The sequence below is a fragment of the Chenopodium album genome, chromosome 9, assembly GCF_948465745.1.
Source record: "Chenopodium album chromosome 9, dcCheAlbu1.1, whole genome shotgun sequence".
Classification (NCBI taxonomy): Eukaryota; Viridiplantae; Streptophyta; class Magnoliopsida; order Caryophyllales; family Amaranthaceae; genus Chenopodium; species Chenopodium album.
In genome coordinates, this window is record NC_137842.1 from 47,786,418 (window position 1) to 47,801,088 (window position 14,671).

At 36.0% G+C, this 14,671-nt stretch overlaps 1 protein-coding gene across 1 annotated transcript; it reads left to right on the top strand.

The window, feature by feature from the left end:
• The first annotated feature begins 6,888 nt into the window (after positions 1–6,888).
• Positions 6,889–12,382, top strand: LOC145559814 (trans-resveratrol di-O-methyltransferase-like). Its single transcript, XM_081621110.1, has 2 exons — positions 6,889–7,776; positions 12,069–12,382. The coding sequence occupies exons 1-2, from the start codon at positions 6,985–6,987 to the stop codon at positions 12,291–12,293; spliced, it is 1,017 nt and encodes a 338-aa protein (XP_081477236.1). The 5' UTR covers positions 6,889–6,984; the 3' UTR covers positions 12,294–12,382.
• The last annotated feature ends 2,289 nt before the right edge of the window (positions 12,383–14,671 follow it).

The window sequence follows — 14,671 nt, forward strand, 5'->3', positions numbered from 1 at the left end:
CAAAACCAAGAACTTCTCTCTAAATTCTCTCTAAATTGTCTCTCTAAAACTAAGCTAATGAAATATTATCCAAAGAAGAAACCGGCAAATCCCGCGCCCTCTCCCGATGAACCCGCGGCCGCGGAGAAATGGGTACGGAACCCTCCTCGGGCTATCTGGGCAACACCTGTGCCCGCGGCAGTATAAACCTGCGCCCGCAACCAAAGATGTCGCGCCCGCAGCTAATCCCCTGCCCCCAAAGCTCAATTAGGGGGTCGCGGTCTCTATGAGACGGAGCGCCCTCTCCAAGTTTCCCGCGCCCGCGGGGCAACCGCGGGTAGTTCCTGCCAAAATCTGGCCATTTGTGCTTCTTGAGCCCGCGCCCGCGGCTTCACTCACCCGCGCTCGCGGCCTGCTGGCAATACCTTGGAGACCTCTCCGAGGCCTCTCCAAGGCCTCTCTAAGCCCTCTCTAGCTAAATGCTTCTTCCTTGCTTGGTTATTAAGGTCCCAACTTGATTCCTTTGCAAAGGTGATTCTCCAAGTACCTACACAAGCAAACAAAGAAAGGAAATAAAAGGGAAAAAGAGCCAAATAAAAGGAAAACACGAGAAAAACACGAGAACCATAAAGAAAAGAGGAGAAAGAGAAACTAAAGGAAAAAGGACCAAAAATAAAAGAAGAAAGCATGATTAAGGGAAAGAAATAACCCTAAAAGACTACCCTATGAGTTCCATAAATGACACTCATCAGTTTCAAATTAATTAGTCAAAAGAAATTTTAAAACAAAAAACAAAACAAAAAACACCAGCAAAACACCTAATTTTGCCAACCATCCCACACCTAATTCCGGTTGCTGCTATTCCCCTTTCCCTTGCGCTGCTAATTCCCTTCCCTTTATGATGGTTTTCCCCTCCTCACACCTGTGCTACGACCCCCACCCTCCCTCCTTTTCCCGTTTTTCGGTGACATAACCGAAAACCCCCTCCCTTCTCAAAACCTTCTTCTCCACTCGAAAATCCCTTAAAACCACTTCCCACCACCCCGAAACCTTAGTGCCTAGGACTTAACACCACCAAAACCCCTCCCCCACCATAAATTCTTATGCGCTATGGTTTTGGGGTGGTTGGAGGAAAGATTTGGGGTTTTTGGCAGTGAGGAGGGGTTTCATTAAAGGTTTTGTGGACTAGTAGGAGGGTGTTTTAATTTAGGGTTGGAAGAAAACATCGACGCCAGGGGGTAGGGGAAGCGCAGCGTGCAAGGGGCGACATGTTCGCACAGTGGAGGTTAGGGTGGATCGCTGGGTGTAGGGGAGGTTGAGTAGTGATTTTGTGATTTTTCAGTTTTTTTATGTTTTTATTTTAAAAAAAAATAGACTGCTAATTAGGACTTGACATGTGTTAAGTGACCTAATATAATAGGTCATTGAATTTTGTTGACCGGTTAGGGATCGAAGAAAATCAACGGCCCCCTAAAGTTAGGATTATTTCAAAATATTTGAAAGTTAGGATCATTGGAACAAAATTCGTGAAAGTTGCTATTATTATTTACAATTTTTCTTAAATAATAACCAAGAGTTGCAACTAATATTTTACGGAGGTAGTATTATATTACCTTCATTATCTTATTCTATTATATTTTAATACCCTAATTACCTCAATTATGTTTGATTACGTACATCTATACTTATATATTAAAAAGCGTTCCTAAAACAGAATACGTTCCACGTGTCACCCTTTTTAAGTTCGACATGTTAACAATATGCGCCACATGTCAATATAAACATGACATGTCACTTTCACATGTATTTTGTCACTTTCACATGTGTTTATGTATCTAACAAAATAATAGTTAACTTAGATAAGTTGATTTGGTTTCTATTATGTAATGATTGAGTTTGACAACTAAAAAATGTTTATAGCAAGACTTAAACTCGAAACCAACCAGTCTTACTATCTAAATGTAAAGCTGTGAAATTTAGCTTGATTTTATTAATATCATTAGCAGCCGATATATAATACAATGCAGAAGATTCCTAAGCCTAAAACATGTCCTGCTAGCTTAGGGAAATCGACACAAACAAGGAAACAATTATTATCCTAGTAAATCTAAATATATTCACCAAATCTTAGGATATTTCCTAAATATATCTTAATACCCCCCCTCAAGTTGGAGCATTAGGGTCGTAAATGCCCAACTTGGAAAGAAGATGATCAAACTGAGCCTTGCCGAGAGCTTTAGTGAATATATCCGCCAATTGATCTTTAGTAGACACGTGTGACGGGGAAATCAAACCTTCATTGATCCACAGAACAATTTAATAGCTTTAGGATGTTGCACACCCAAGCTCAACAATAAACCCTTGAGCCACTTTAATTCACAAGTGGCTCCAGTCATGCACCTGTATTCCGCCTCTGCAGAAGATGTAGATACTGTAGGTTGCTTTTTAGTTTTCCAAGAAATCGGTGATTTTCCTAGAAACACTAGCCATCCTGTCAACGAGCGTCGTGTTAGAGGACACGCCGCCCAATCTGAGTCACACCACCCCTCTAAAGTGAGCTCACTATCTGAGCGCAATAATATGCCTTGGCCGGGAGATCCTTTGAGATAACGAACAACCCTCAAGGCCGCCTCCCAATGCTCTATGCGTGGTTCATGCATGAACTGTGATAGGATATGAACTGAGTAGGCAAGATCCGTTCGAGTGACCGCGAGATATATGAGCCGTCCCACTAGACGACGATAAGCCTCAGGATTCTGCAAAAAATCCCCACTAGCATGGGCGAGTCTATGATTTTGTTCCATGGGAATCACACTAGGCTTTGCTCCCAATAAACCTGTCTCAGAGATAATATCCAAAGTATACTTCCGTGGACACAAAAAAAATCCGGACGAACTCCGAGCCACTTCAATGCCCAAAAAATATTTAAAAGGACCGAGATCCTTCATTTTGAAGCAATCACCAAGATATGCCTTGAAAACCTTAAGCGCAGCGGAATCATTCCCAGAAATAATAAGATCATCAACATAAACTAAGACATTTATTTGAGTATTGCCATTAGTGTATGTGAATAGAGAATAATCAGAATAAGATTGCCTAAAACCATACCGTTTCAAGGCCGATGTCAATTTTGCATACCAACACCTAGGAGCTTGTTTCAAGCCATACAATGACTTGCGCAACCTGCATACCAAAGAAGGATCTGGGCTTTCAAACCCAGGGGGGAGCTTCATGTAAACCTCTTCATGTAGGTCGCCATGTAGAAAAGCATTGTGAACATCCATTTGATGTACTTCCCAATTTTTTGAAGCTGCTGTTGCAAGAAAGGCACGAACAGTGGTCATCTTGGCCACCGGAGCAAAAGTCTCATCATAATCAATTCCCGCTTGTTGATGATTACCGAACACTACCAATCTCGATTTAAGACGTTCAATATCACCATTGGATAAATATTTGGTCTTATAGACCCATTGACTGCCAAGAGCCCGTTTCCCAGGAGGAAGATGTTCTAGAGTCCATGTCCCATTATCCTCTAAAGCACAAATTTCTTCCTTCAAAGATTGTCACCACCCATCATGTTTCATCGCCTCTTTGAATGATTTTGGGTCTTTACCCTTAATAATAGCTGCAATAAATCTACGATAATTGTTCGAAAAATTGTCACAATTAATGTAATGTGCTAAATGATAAGGAGTACCTGAGGAGCGACCGGAAGGAGTAGGAGATGAGTGCGGACTGTTAGCAAAAACCGTATGTGTCACATAATCCCGATGCTTAACATTAGGAAATTTCTCACGACATCCACGACCCATTTCTTGAACATGTGAACCATCTGTTGCAGATCCTGGACCCAAGGAAGAGGCCTCATTCGGTGCTGGCCCACCAAAGCTATTATTCGTGGGCTGAGACTCCAACCCAGCTGCCACAGGTTGTCCAGCGGACTCACCAGAAGAATAGGTGGGCTGATTCGCTGAAGGCCCACCATGCATTTGTGTGGGTTGAGAAGCTACTGGGCTTGCTTGACTCGTTGGAGAAGTGGACTGATGAGCTTGGAATGGTTCTCCAACTCCAAGTTCTTCCCTTAATTTATTTTCAGAAAAATCTTCATGAATTTCATAAGCATCATATTCATTATGTGTGATATTCACCACTTCGAGACTTTCAAACGGAAATACTTCCTCAACAAATTTGACATCTCGGGAGTCAAAAAATTCTTTATTTTCCAAATCAAACAATCTCCAACCCTTCTTTCCGAACGGGTATCCAACAAAGATACACTTTCGGCTACGAATAGCGAACTTATCTCCCTTAATTTTCTGATTATGAGCAAAGCACAAACACCCAAAAGTACGAAGAGCATCATACAAAGGTGATTTACCAAAAAGTACCTCAAAAGGAGTTTTATTCTGCAAAAGAGGAGTGGGGGTGCGATTGATTAAGTGAGCAGCCGTAAGGACACATTCTCCCTAAAAATAAATAGGCAATTTTGCTTGGAATCGTAATGCCCTCCCAACATTCAAAATATGTTTATGTTTTCTCTCAACTCGTGCATTTTGTTGCGGAGTTCCAACACAAGATGTTTGAAATAAAATTCCAGTGGCATTGAAATAATCACATAAACAATTAAACTCAGTCCCATTGTCACTTTGGACCACTTTTATTGTTTGAGAGAATTGACGATCAACCATAGCAACAAAAGACATAAACATTTGAAATACTTCTAATTTATCAACCAACAAATAAATCCAAACATCTCTTGAATAATCGTCAACTATTGTTAAAAAATAATGAGCTCCACAAGATGAAACATGTCTATAAGGACCCCACAAATCACAATGTACTTTTTCAAATATTCGAGAAGCTTTATTATTACTTAAAGGAAATTTGTCTCTTGGATGTTTAGCATGCATACATACTTCACAACCATTATTTAAATGCTCTTTACTACTACTAACACAAGGAATTAACTTAACTACTTTTTCCGAAGGTTGACCGAGCCGACGATGCCATAGCTCCAAAGACGATGTTGCTTCCACAGAGGACACAAATTTCGGTTTGCTAAAGTAGTACAGTCCGTCTCTCCTAATCCCCGTTCCAATCAGCTCCTTCGCTTGGTCCTGTATAGCACAAACATGTGAATCAAATTGAACAATAGTTTGTAAATCATCATTAAGTTGAGAAACAGAAAGTAAATTGCAACTTAAAGTGGGAACATAAAGAACTCCAGTAAGGGTAATTTTATCCGATAAGTAAACGGATCCGACCAAGGTAGCCACCACTTGTGACCCGTTCGGCAAACCAACAGGGCAGTCAAGTTTTTGAGTGTCAAACAACCAAGAGGAATCCCCTGTAACATGATGTGTGGCACCGGTATCAATGATCCAAGATGAAACATCAAACTTACCGGTCAATCTATTATCGGGAACATTAGCATTACCGACAACCCCCGCAATGGCTTTCCATTGCTCCGGTGTGAATAGCTTCCCTAAGGCCGAAACAGAAGAATTTAATGATGAAGAAGACACACTACCACTTGTAGCAGCATTAGCACGAACTTATCCTCGTCCTTGGCCTGTTGAAGAAGATCTCTTAGCATCGGGCCTACCCACAAGCTCATAACAGTGAGTTTCAGGGTGACCCTGCTTCTTGCAGTGGTTACAAATCTTGTCAGCCCAGCAAGATGAAGCCTCATGTCCTGTTCTGCGACACTTCGAACACACGGGTTTATCCCGTCCTCTGCCACGATCATATCCTGCTCGAACCCCAAAGCCCACAGCATCTGTCGGCTTCGAGTCAGCTTTGAGTTCGGCCTCCAAACGTGAAGTGCGAACTCGTTCTTCTTGAGTCACCAATTGATAAGCTCTGTCAAGGCTCGGAAGAGGATCTTGAGACAATATATTTGTGCGGAGTGAGGAGTAATAATCAGGGTACAAACCCATTAAAAAATCATGTAAACGTGCTTGTGCTCGGCGTTCTTCATGTAATCTGCCAGCTGAACACGAAGCACAACAAGAGCAAGAAATCAGAGGCTCATGACGATCCAACTCCTGCCACAGAATATGTAATTTGCCAAAGTACTCAGAAACAGTCATTAATTTGCTCTGTTCGCACTTAGCAATTGACGAACGAAGTTGCTGAATTCGGGGGCCATTAGTTTGAGAGAAGCGCTGTTTTAGGTGATCCCAAAAGGGCTTAGCTTCTCGAAATTTTGACAAAGAGGATTTTAATTGTGGATCAATCGTATTTGTAATCCAAGAAATTAGCATAGCATTAATTGCCGTCCAATCAGATTTCGTGCAAGGAGGTGATGGTTCGTTGATTGTTCCATCAAGAAAGTCGAACTTCCTCCGAGCTTCCAACACCGTTTGAATGTCGGCAGCCCAAGAGTCATAGTTGTCTACTGTGAGACGTGTAGGAGTAATAAAATCACCTGGTCGATCTTGTGACTCGAGGTAATATGGGGAATTTGGCTCGATTTTTGTAGGTGTGGTGGTGGTGTTTCATCACCGCCAGCCATGATTAATGAAAGAAAAAATTAGAGACTTTGACCTGATACCATGTAAAGCTGTGAAATTTAGCTTGATTTTATTAATATCATTAGCAGCCTATATATAATACAATGCAGAAGATTCCTAAGCCTAAAACATGTCCTGCTAGCTTAGGGAAATCGACACAAACAAGGAAACAATTATTATCCTAGTAAATCTAAATATATTCACCAAATCTTAGGATATTTCCTAAATATATCTTAATACTAAACAATCAAATTTGATTAGCAAATTAAACAATTATAATTAAACTAGCAACCTGTGTCATCGTCCGGCCCACACACTAGTTAAAGTTAATAAAATTGTCTAAAATGAATTTTCTAAACCTATTGCCGATCAGGGTGATAACCAATAAATAAATAAATAAATAAAAAGGAGTATATCTAGACGACAATTATAAAGTTGTTAGCTAGAGCTACACTACCATCAATCATTCTTGAAAAAATTGCAAAAAGAAATGGATTCACCCATATACGCTAAGGAAGAAACAAAAGAGCAACTACTAGAGGCACAAGCTCATATATGGAGTCATGTTTTCTACTTTCTTAAATCCATGGCCTTAAAATGTGCAATTCAACTAGGCATTCCTGACACCATTCATAAACATGGCAAACCAATGACTCTTAAAGAGCTAGCCAATTCACTTCCTATCCTCCCTAACAAAATTACCTCTCTTTCGCGCTTAATGCGCCTTCTTGTATCCTCCAAATTCTTCTCAATGAAAACCTTACTCAACGGCGAAGAAGGATTTGCTCTTACATTGAGCTCCCAACTTCTATTGAAAGATCACCCTCTTTCGCAAACTCCATTTGCTCTTACAACGCTTTCTTTTCTAACCGAACAATCTTCTCATCTAAGCAATTGGTTTCAAAGTGAGGTTGAGTATGAATCTCCCTACCAAATAGCTCATGGAAGGAAGTTTTGGGAGCATGCTTGCCATGAACCGTTGTTGAACGATTATTTTAACAGTGCTATGGAAAGCGATTCTCGATTAGTTACGAGCCTATTGGTGACAAATAAACGATTCAAGGGATTACTTGACGGAGTGGATACGTTGGTCGACGTTGGCGGCGGCAATGGGACAACTGCTAAGGCCATATCCGAAGCCTATCCATCGATGGTATGTACTGTACTTGAGTTGCCACATGTGGTTGACGGTTTACAAGGGAATGATAGTAATGGCAACGTGATTTACGTTGCTGGTAATATGTTTATGAAGGTCCCTCTTGCTGATGCTGTCTTACTTAAGGTGAGGTGCTATTATTATTTTTTTTTTTTTCTTTTACATCTAGCTTTTATTTTTTTATGGACTAAAACAACGTAACGATATGCGATCACTACCACTTATACAATGGATACAATAAGATCAAGTTTTCTTCACTTCAAATAAGTTATATGTAAGAAAAAAAATTAATTTCAACGCAATAAAATAATTTCAGTTCAATAAACTAACTTTGATCACTTAAAAAAATAATTATTTTAAAAAACAAATATAAAAGGATTAGTAAAAATAAATTTTAATTAATAAAAATAATTTAACTTTTAAGTAAAAATAAATAAATTTCAGCAAAAATAAGACACAAAGAGCAGGTCCTTATAGCTTTTTGTTGTTCATTTTAATGTGACATACTTCGTATTTTTTAGTGCAAAAACTTTTGTATACATCCGGTTTATACTAATATTAGTGTACATCGAGCAGTATAGGGGTAACTTTAAGCCAATTTAGGGGTAACTTTTTGCCTTTTTTTGGGCAACTTTGAACGTAATATGATTTTTTTTATAAATCGAACAAGAAAAGTTTTATAAGGGTCATAAAATTACTTTCAATCACTAATAATTGAATTTTAGTCATTTAAAATGTGATTCTTTACCGATAAAACGTAGATTATTTTTATTTGTATTGGGTAACTTTTATTCATTTTAGGGTAACTTTTATTCATTTTAGGGGTAACTTTTAATCACTTTAAAAGAGATTTAAAATGGATGTACAATAATTATTGTACACCCGATTTTTGTAAAAGTTTGTGTTTTTAGTGTACCTTTCCATTTCCACTGAAAACTATGCTTTTATACTCTCTTTGTCTTACAAATTACAATATATTGTATTGTCTGAATTTCATTTTAACTTTCCTAAAATGCCATGCATGCTTCTAATCAATATAAAATACATCCATACACATTATATACAACTTTTAAATATTTTTATATCTCACAAATAATCAAATATACCCAAATGTCCTTTTTATTTTGTGCGTAGTTATGTTAAAATCTCAATTACTACCTCTGATATTTTCGAGTTGCAACTTTGGAATATATTTTATGTCTCTCAAATAATACCGCAAAGTTACAACTAAAAAAAATCGGAGGTAGTACATATTTTTTTCTTATTCTCCAAATAAATTTGATTTTTAACAATACAAAAAAAAAAAAAAAAAAAAAAAAAAAAAAAAAAAAAACCTCTTTTATTTAATAGTACACCTTTTTTTAAAAAAAATTGGCTTATACCACCACTTAACAAATTTATGGATGGAATCTATTATTGGGGTCCACAATACATACGTGTCAGCGTATTATTGGACAAAAATAATAAAACAAATATAAACAAAAACCAAAACCTTAAATAATCCAGCCAACCCATCCCCATTGTTGGTTGGGCAGCGCCGACAAATGTATGCTCCACCCAATACCCTTCGTTCCTAGCCCTAGCAACCGCAAACTTCAACCCCTCCCTTTCCCTCCTCTTTCCCAAAACTGACTAAACGTCCCTAATGGCCGCTTAAAACGGGCGGCCGTTTATAAGACCACTCAAAACGACCACCAATTAGGCTTGTAAGGGTCAAAACGACCAGTTTATGGTCGAAATCAACCACCTAGGCCCTAAATCGGTCGTTTTCGACCCTTAGCTGCCGTTTGTTGTGGTTGTTTCTAAGTGGTTTGAAAAACGATTATCCGTTTTTTTGGCCATTGGGGTAGGTTACCGATTTTAGGAAAGGGGTGGAGATTTTGGTGGATGGGATCAGGAACGAGGGTGTTAGGTTGGGATAGGGCGGTGACGCGAGCTGCCGATAGTGGCAGAGTAGGTGGCTAATTTAGTTTTAGGGTTTTTGTTTTGTTTTTTTTAAAAATTAATAGTATGACAACATGTGGCATAATGGACCTCACTTATAGAATTTTTGGACGGAAACTGATAAGTGGTGGTAATATCCTATTTTCTAAATTTTTTGTGGTGTTAAAATAATTTTTTTTTTTTTTAAAAAAAAAGTCATTTTCGAGTTTTTTTTGTGGTGTTAAAATTCAAAATTTCCCAAATAAATTACTTTAAGTTTAAATTTTATTCATCAGAAATTCAGGATTTGTTTGAAATTATTTTATTTTGTATGCCTTTCCTACAAAGAACTTGATTTAGATATATTTTATTGGATGATAGTAAAGGTCACAATTTACGGCTAAAAATTTGTCACAATCTTATGTGGCACTTATTCTTTAGTGGCATGTAATACATGACTCGTCAGTTTTATTTTTTCTAATGATTCTATAAATTTAATAGGGCAATGAAATGTAGGAATTGGATATACAAGGGAATGAAGTTTAGGATAATTACTACATACTCATTTTTTTTTTTTTTTTTTAATTCCTATTTAGTTGGCGTGTTTGATTTAGACACACATGTATTTTAAGGAGAGAAAAGAGAGAGAGAATGACAAAGTAAGTGGGGTAGACTACTAAATGCAAAGTCTAAAACTTACTCAAAAAAGAAAATGTGTCAACTAAAAACTAAACTTACTAAAAAGGAATATGTGTCAATTTAAAAAAAGAAAGTAATACAAAGTAATAATATAACTATAGTAAAAGATAGTTAATTTCCTTCTGTCTTGAAACCATTCATTAAACATTTAGAATTATAATCTAAGAATTTTATTGTACATTTTATTTTATTTTTTAATATCTATTAATTAATTTAAATACCTTACATATAATATTACAATGTAATATTATTATACTTTTTGTAATATTATAATATTAATGCATTTTTTAATATTATATTTGTTTATTTTCAAAAAATATAATATTACAAAATGCACATATTAAATGCATTTTAATTTTGTCTCCACTTGTGAAACAGAAACCGACACCATAATGTGTATCATAATTCCTAACATCAAAAAAAATTTATTTGTTTTACTTTATTTATGTTATAAGAGTTACTTAGTCAGTGTAGTGCTTGATCAGTATTACAAGATTTACTTAGTCAGTTTTATAGTAGTTATTTTATTCTTTTACAAGCTGTCACATGCTTTGGCCAACCACATTCAAGACACACTAAAATATATATATATATATGTATGTATGTATCAGTGCGTACAAATCTAACAATATTTTAATATAAAGTTAAACTAATTTGTTATTATGAAACTGATGTAGTACTTAGAATTTTTTGTCCAAGTTACTTAAAGTTTGATTATATAAAAATTAAAATAGGAGCATTGAAGGGAGTACAATATTACATGCTCATTGACTTTATTTAATTCTCCTGCAAAATGAGAAACATACTTTATATTTTGAAATGAAGGGAGTATTAAATATTTTATAATTTTAGTATGTGTAACCTAAGAAACCACATCCCCTTGCCATTTGTAGATTGTATCATATCCGCTAACTATTGTCGATAGTAGTATATATAAAGTGAATTGCAATTTGTCACAATGAAATTACTCAAGCTATAGTATTAAAAGACTTTTATGCCCCTTAATATTTTGAAAATAACATAACAATCCAACCATTACTAACTACTAACTTTGTCCTACCTTGATCATACTCAAGCCTTAGCTCCACATTGACTATCAGCTCCACCACCCATACCACCACCCACCTTGACTGTCCAGCACCACGACTCCACCTTAACAACAAACTTGACCGATCCCACAACGGTTGACCACTAACATTGTACTTTCCGTCCAATAAAATGTGTCGACGATTGTCTGCGTTCATATCGGAGGCACTTGGTGGGGACGACAAACCTTCGACGCCGTCGAGTCAAGTATATGTCGGAATTTTTTTTTAATTTCCGTTGTACCCGGTCGCATGCTATATGCGACTACACCGCGGTATAGTCGCATGTTTTGGTATAGTCGCATGTAAGCATGCAACTATACCGCGGTGTAGTCGCGTATTACATGCGACTATACCGCGGTATAGTCGCATGTAGCATGCGACCGGGTACCATTTTAATTTTTTTTTAAGCAAACCGTTTAATTTATACTAATTAACTTTTAATAATTATTAAAAATAATAAAATATACTTAATTTAATTAGTAAAATTTATTGATTAAAAAAAATTAGTAATTTTTTTTTACAACGAAAATTAGTAAATTTATGGGCTTAAACAAATAACAAATTTGCCAAAAAAATAAGTAAGGGCAGATGCGTCATTCAATACCGCAACATAAGTAATTCTATTGTGGCATTTAGTAACCCCATAATAAAACCCTCAATAGCATGAATAACGTGAGCCTAATGTTTGTATTTTATAACTATATGCAGTGGATTTTACATGATTGGAGCGACAATGAATGCGTTAAAATACTAAAGCAGTGCAAAGAGGCAATTCCTAGCAAAAGTCAAGGAGGTAAGGTGATTATCATTGATATTGTGGTGGAGCCCCAAATTAAGAATTCAAAGCATTCAAATGCCCAAATTTTATTTGACATTGAGATGATGTCACTCTTTGGAGAAGGAAAAGAAAGAATGGAAAAAACTGTTTGTTGAAGCTGGTTTTAGTGATTACAAGATCCTTCCTATACTAGGTTTGAGGTCTGTCATCGTGCTTTATCCTATATAAGTTGATAAGTCCGTCTAGTACTGATTCATGAGAAAGACATACGTATTGTATTATCATTTCGATCACAGATATTATATGATACGATATAAGATCCTTTTATAGGTTTGTATTCTTATTCTATTATGTATCCTTTCTTCTTTTTTTTTTTTAGTAAAAAAAAAAAAAACTTTTAGAGTGTGTATGTCATAATTCCAACTTCTATGTATATAAGGATTTGAGTGTGATTAAATCATTACAAGCATTTGAGCATTCATAGTGTTTGTTTTGGGTAAAATTACCATGTCCACGTGGACCAATCAGAGAGGGTCACATGTCAAGCCTAGGCAGGTCCATTTGGGCCAATTGCCAGCTGACACGTGTCAACCTCAGATGCTTCCTGAATGAGGCCTTCCAAAGGGAGGTTTGATAGGTACTTGTATATACATATCAAGGGGCATTTGAGACATTTCGCATGAAATTTACCCATCTCTCTCCTCCTTTTCTCTCACCCTCACGTGCTGGATTTAAGTGTACCACTGGGTGATTAATAGTATCACTGGATGATCAAATAGTATCATTGAATATTCAGTGGTACTATATATTCATTCAATGGTATTGTATATTCATTTAGTGGTATCAACTACGTATAGAAATAATATCACTACATATTCAATGATATTATATAAGCTTTTAGTGGTACATTTAAAAATTGGTCCCACTTACTAATCTCTCTCCTCCTTTCTCTCACCCCCATGTGCTTGCAATACTTTTTAATATTTTAAGGTTTGATATGTATTTGCAAATACATATCAAACCTTCATTAGTACTTCCTCTTCCTGAATTGCCACCTTCAAGGCCCAATTCCCAAGAACACCATAAAACGTCGCGGCCCACTAAATCTAGGTCAAATAACCTAGAAAGGGGCACGTCCTCCAATGACCCTATAAAAAGGGAGATATTCTCCAAATTTGGGGACACATTGCATTCAATCATTTATTACACCTACCCTACATTCTCTGATCTCACATAAGAGAAACATCTGATCTCGGAATCCGAGAAGATCTCACTTTCTTTTCCGCACTTTCTCCCATTCATATTCAAGTACTAACTTGACCGTCGGAGGCGGAGCTCCAAACCCACGGAGCCTCCGTTGTTTTGCAGGTACAGACGCGGTCGGATCAGTCCTTGAGCTGTAACTCTCCCAAGGGACAAAAACACCCAAAACAGTGTTCTGTGTTTAATTAATCAAAGCATTTAATCAAGCTATTTTTTTTTAATATTAGGTTAAATCCCGTGCACTGCACTGTTATTCACTCTTTAATACGGAGTATCAATTTAAAACTGTATTTAAATATAGAATATAATTTTATCCAATCTATTTCTTATTTTATGCCAAATCAGGCAACTTAATTATATTTTATATTTTATGTTTTACGATTACATATTATATATTTTATTGAAACTATCTTCTTTTTTGAACCTTGATGGCATTTTTTTTTATTTCACATTTCAAATAAAAAATTTCACTAATCATGTTAGGTTAAATGATATATATTCGTGATATTTTTACGAAAAATAAATATTATACATTAAAAAGTACCGTAATTACTTATATAAAAAATTTATAGAAAGATATTATTAGATATCTATGTTGGGATTTATATATTTTTTTATGATTTTTTTCCTAACATTTGGAAGAAAATATTTTGCATATATTCTCTATTAATTTTTTTTTTCAAAGTGTTTTTTTTTTTTTAAAAATATACTAAAGACACACAAGAATATGACATGTGTCATTGCCTGTGTGTCGTTTAGTATATAGTTATTATTAATTATTAATGGTTGATTGATTATTGATTGATGATTGATTGAGTAATACATGTACATTGAGACATATATGATTAAGCCACATTCAATTATATACTCTTTCCTTATCTTTTTAAGATAAAATTGGTATAAACCCCCTTTTATATTTTTTTTTTATTTACTAAACCACCTTTTATGTACCTAAATTTTTTATTGCACCACCCCTATTTCAAATCTAAAAAATTGCATCTCAACCATCCACTTCCAAATCATCAACCATAGCAAAACCTTCCCTTTCATCCAGTGGCGGATGTAGAATATTTAGTGTGGAGGGGCACTAAATAAAAAATATACACAAAATGCTTGTAAAAGGGCTTGAACCTAAGACTTTTAGTCCAAACTCAATGCATGGCTACTATGACAAAGCTAATTTGATGTTATTTATTGCATAAAAATTGTATTTAACCTATAAATTTATATATTTACTTAAATAAAAAAAAAAAAAATTTGGGGGGGGGGG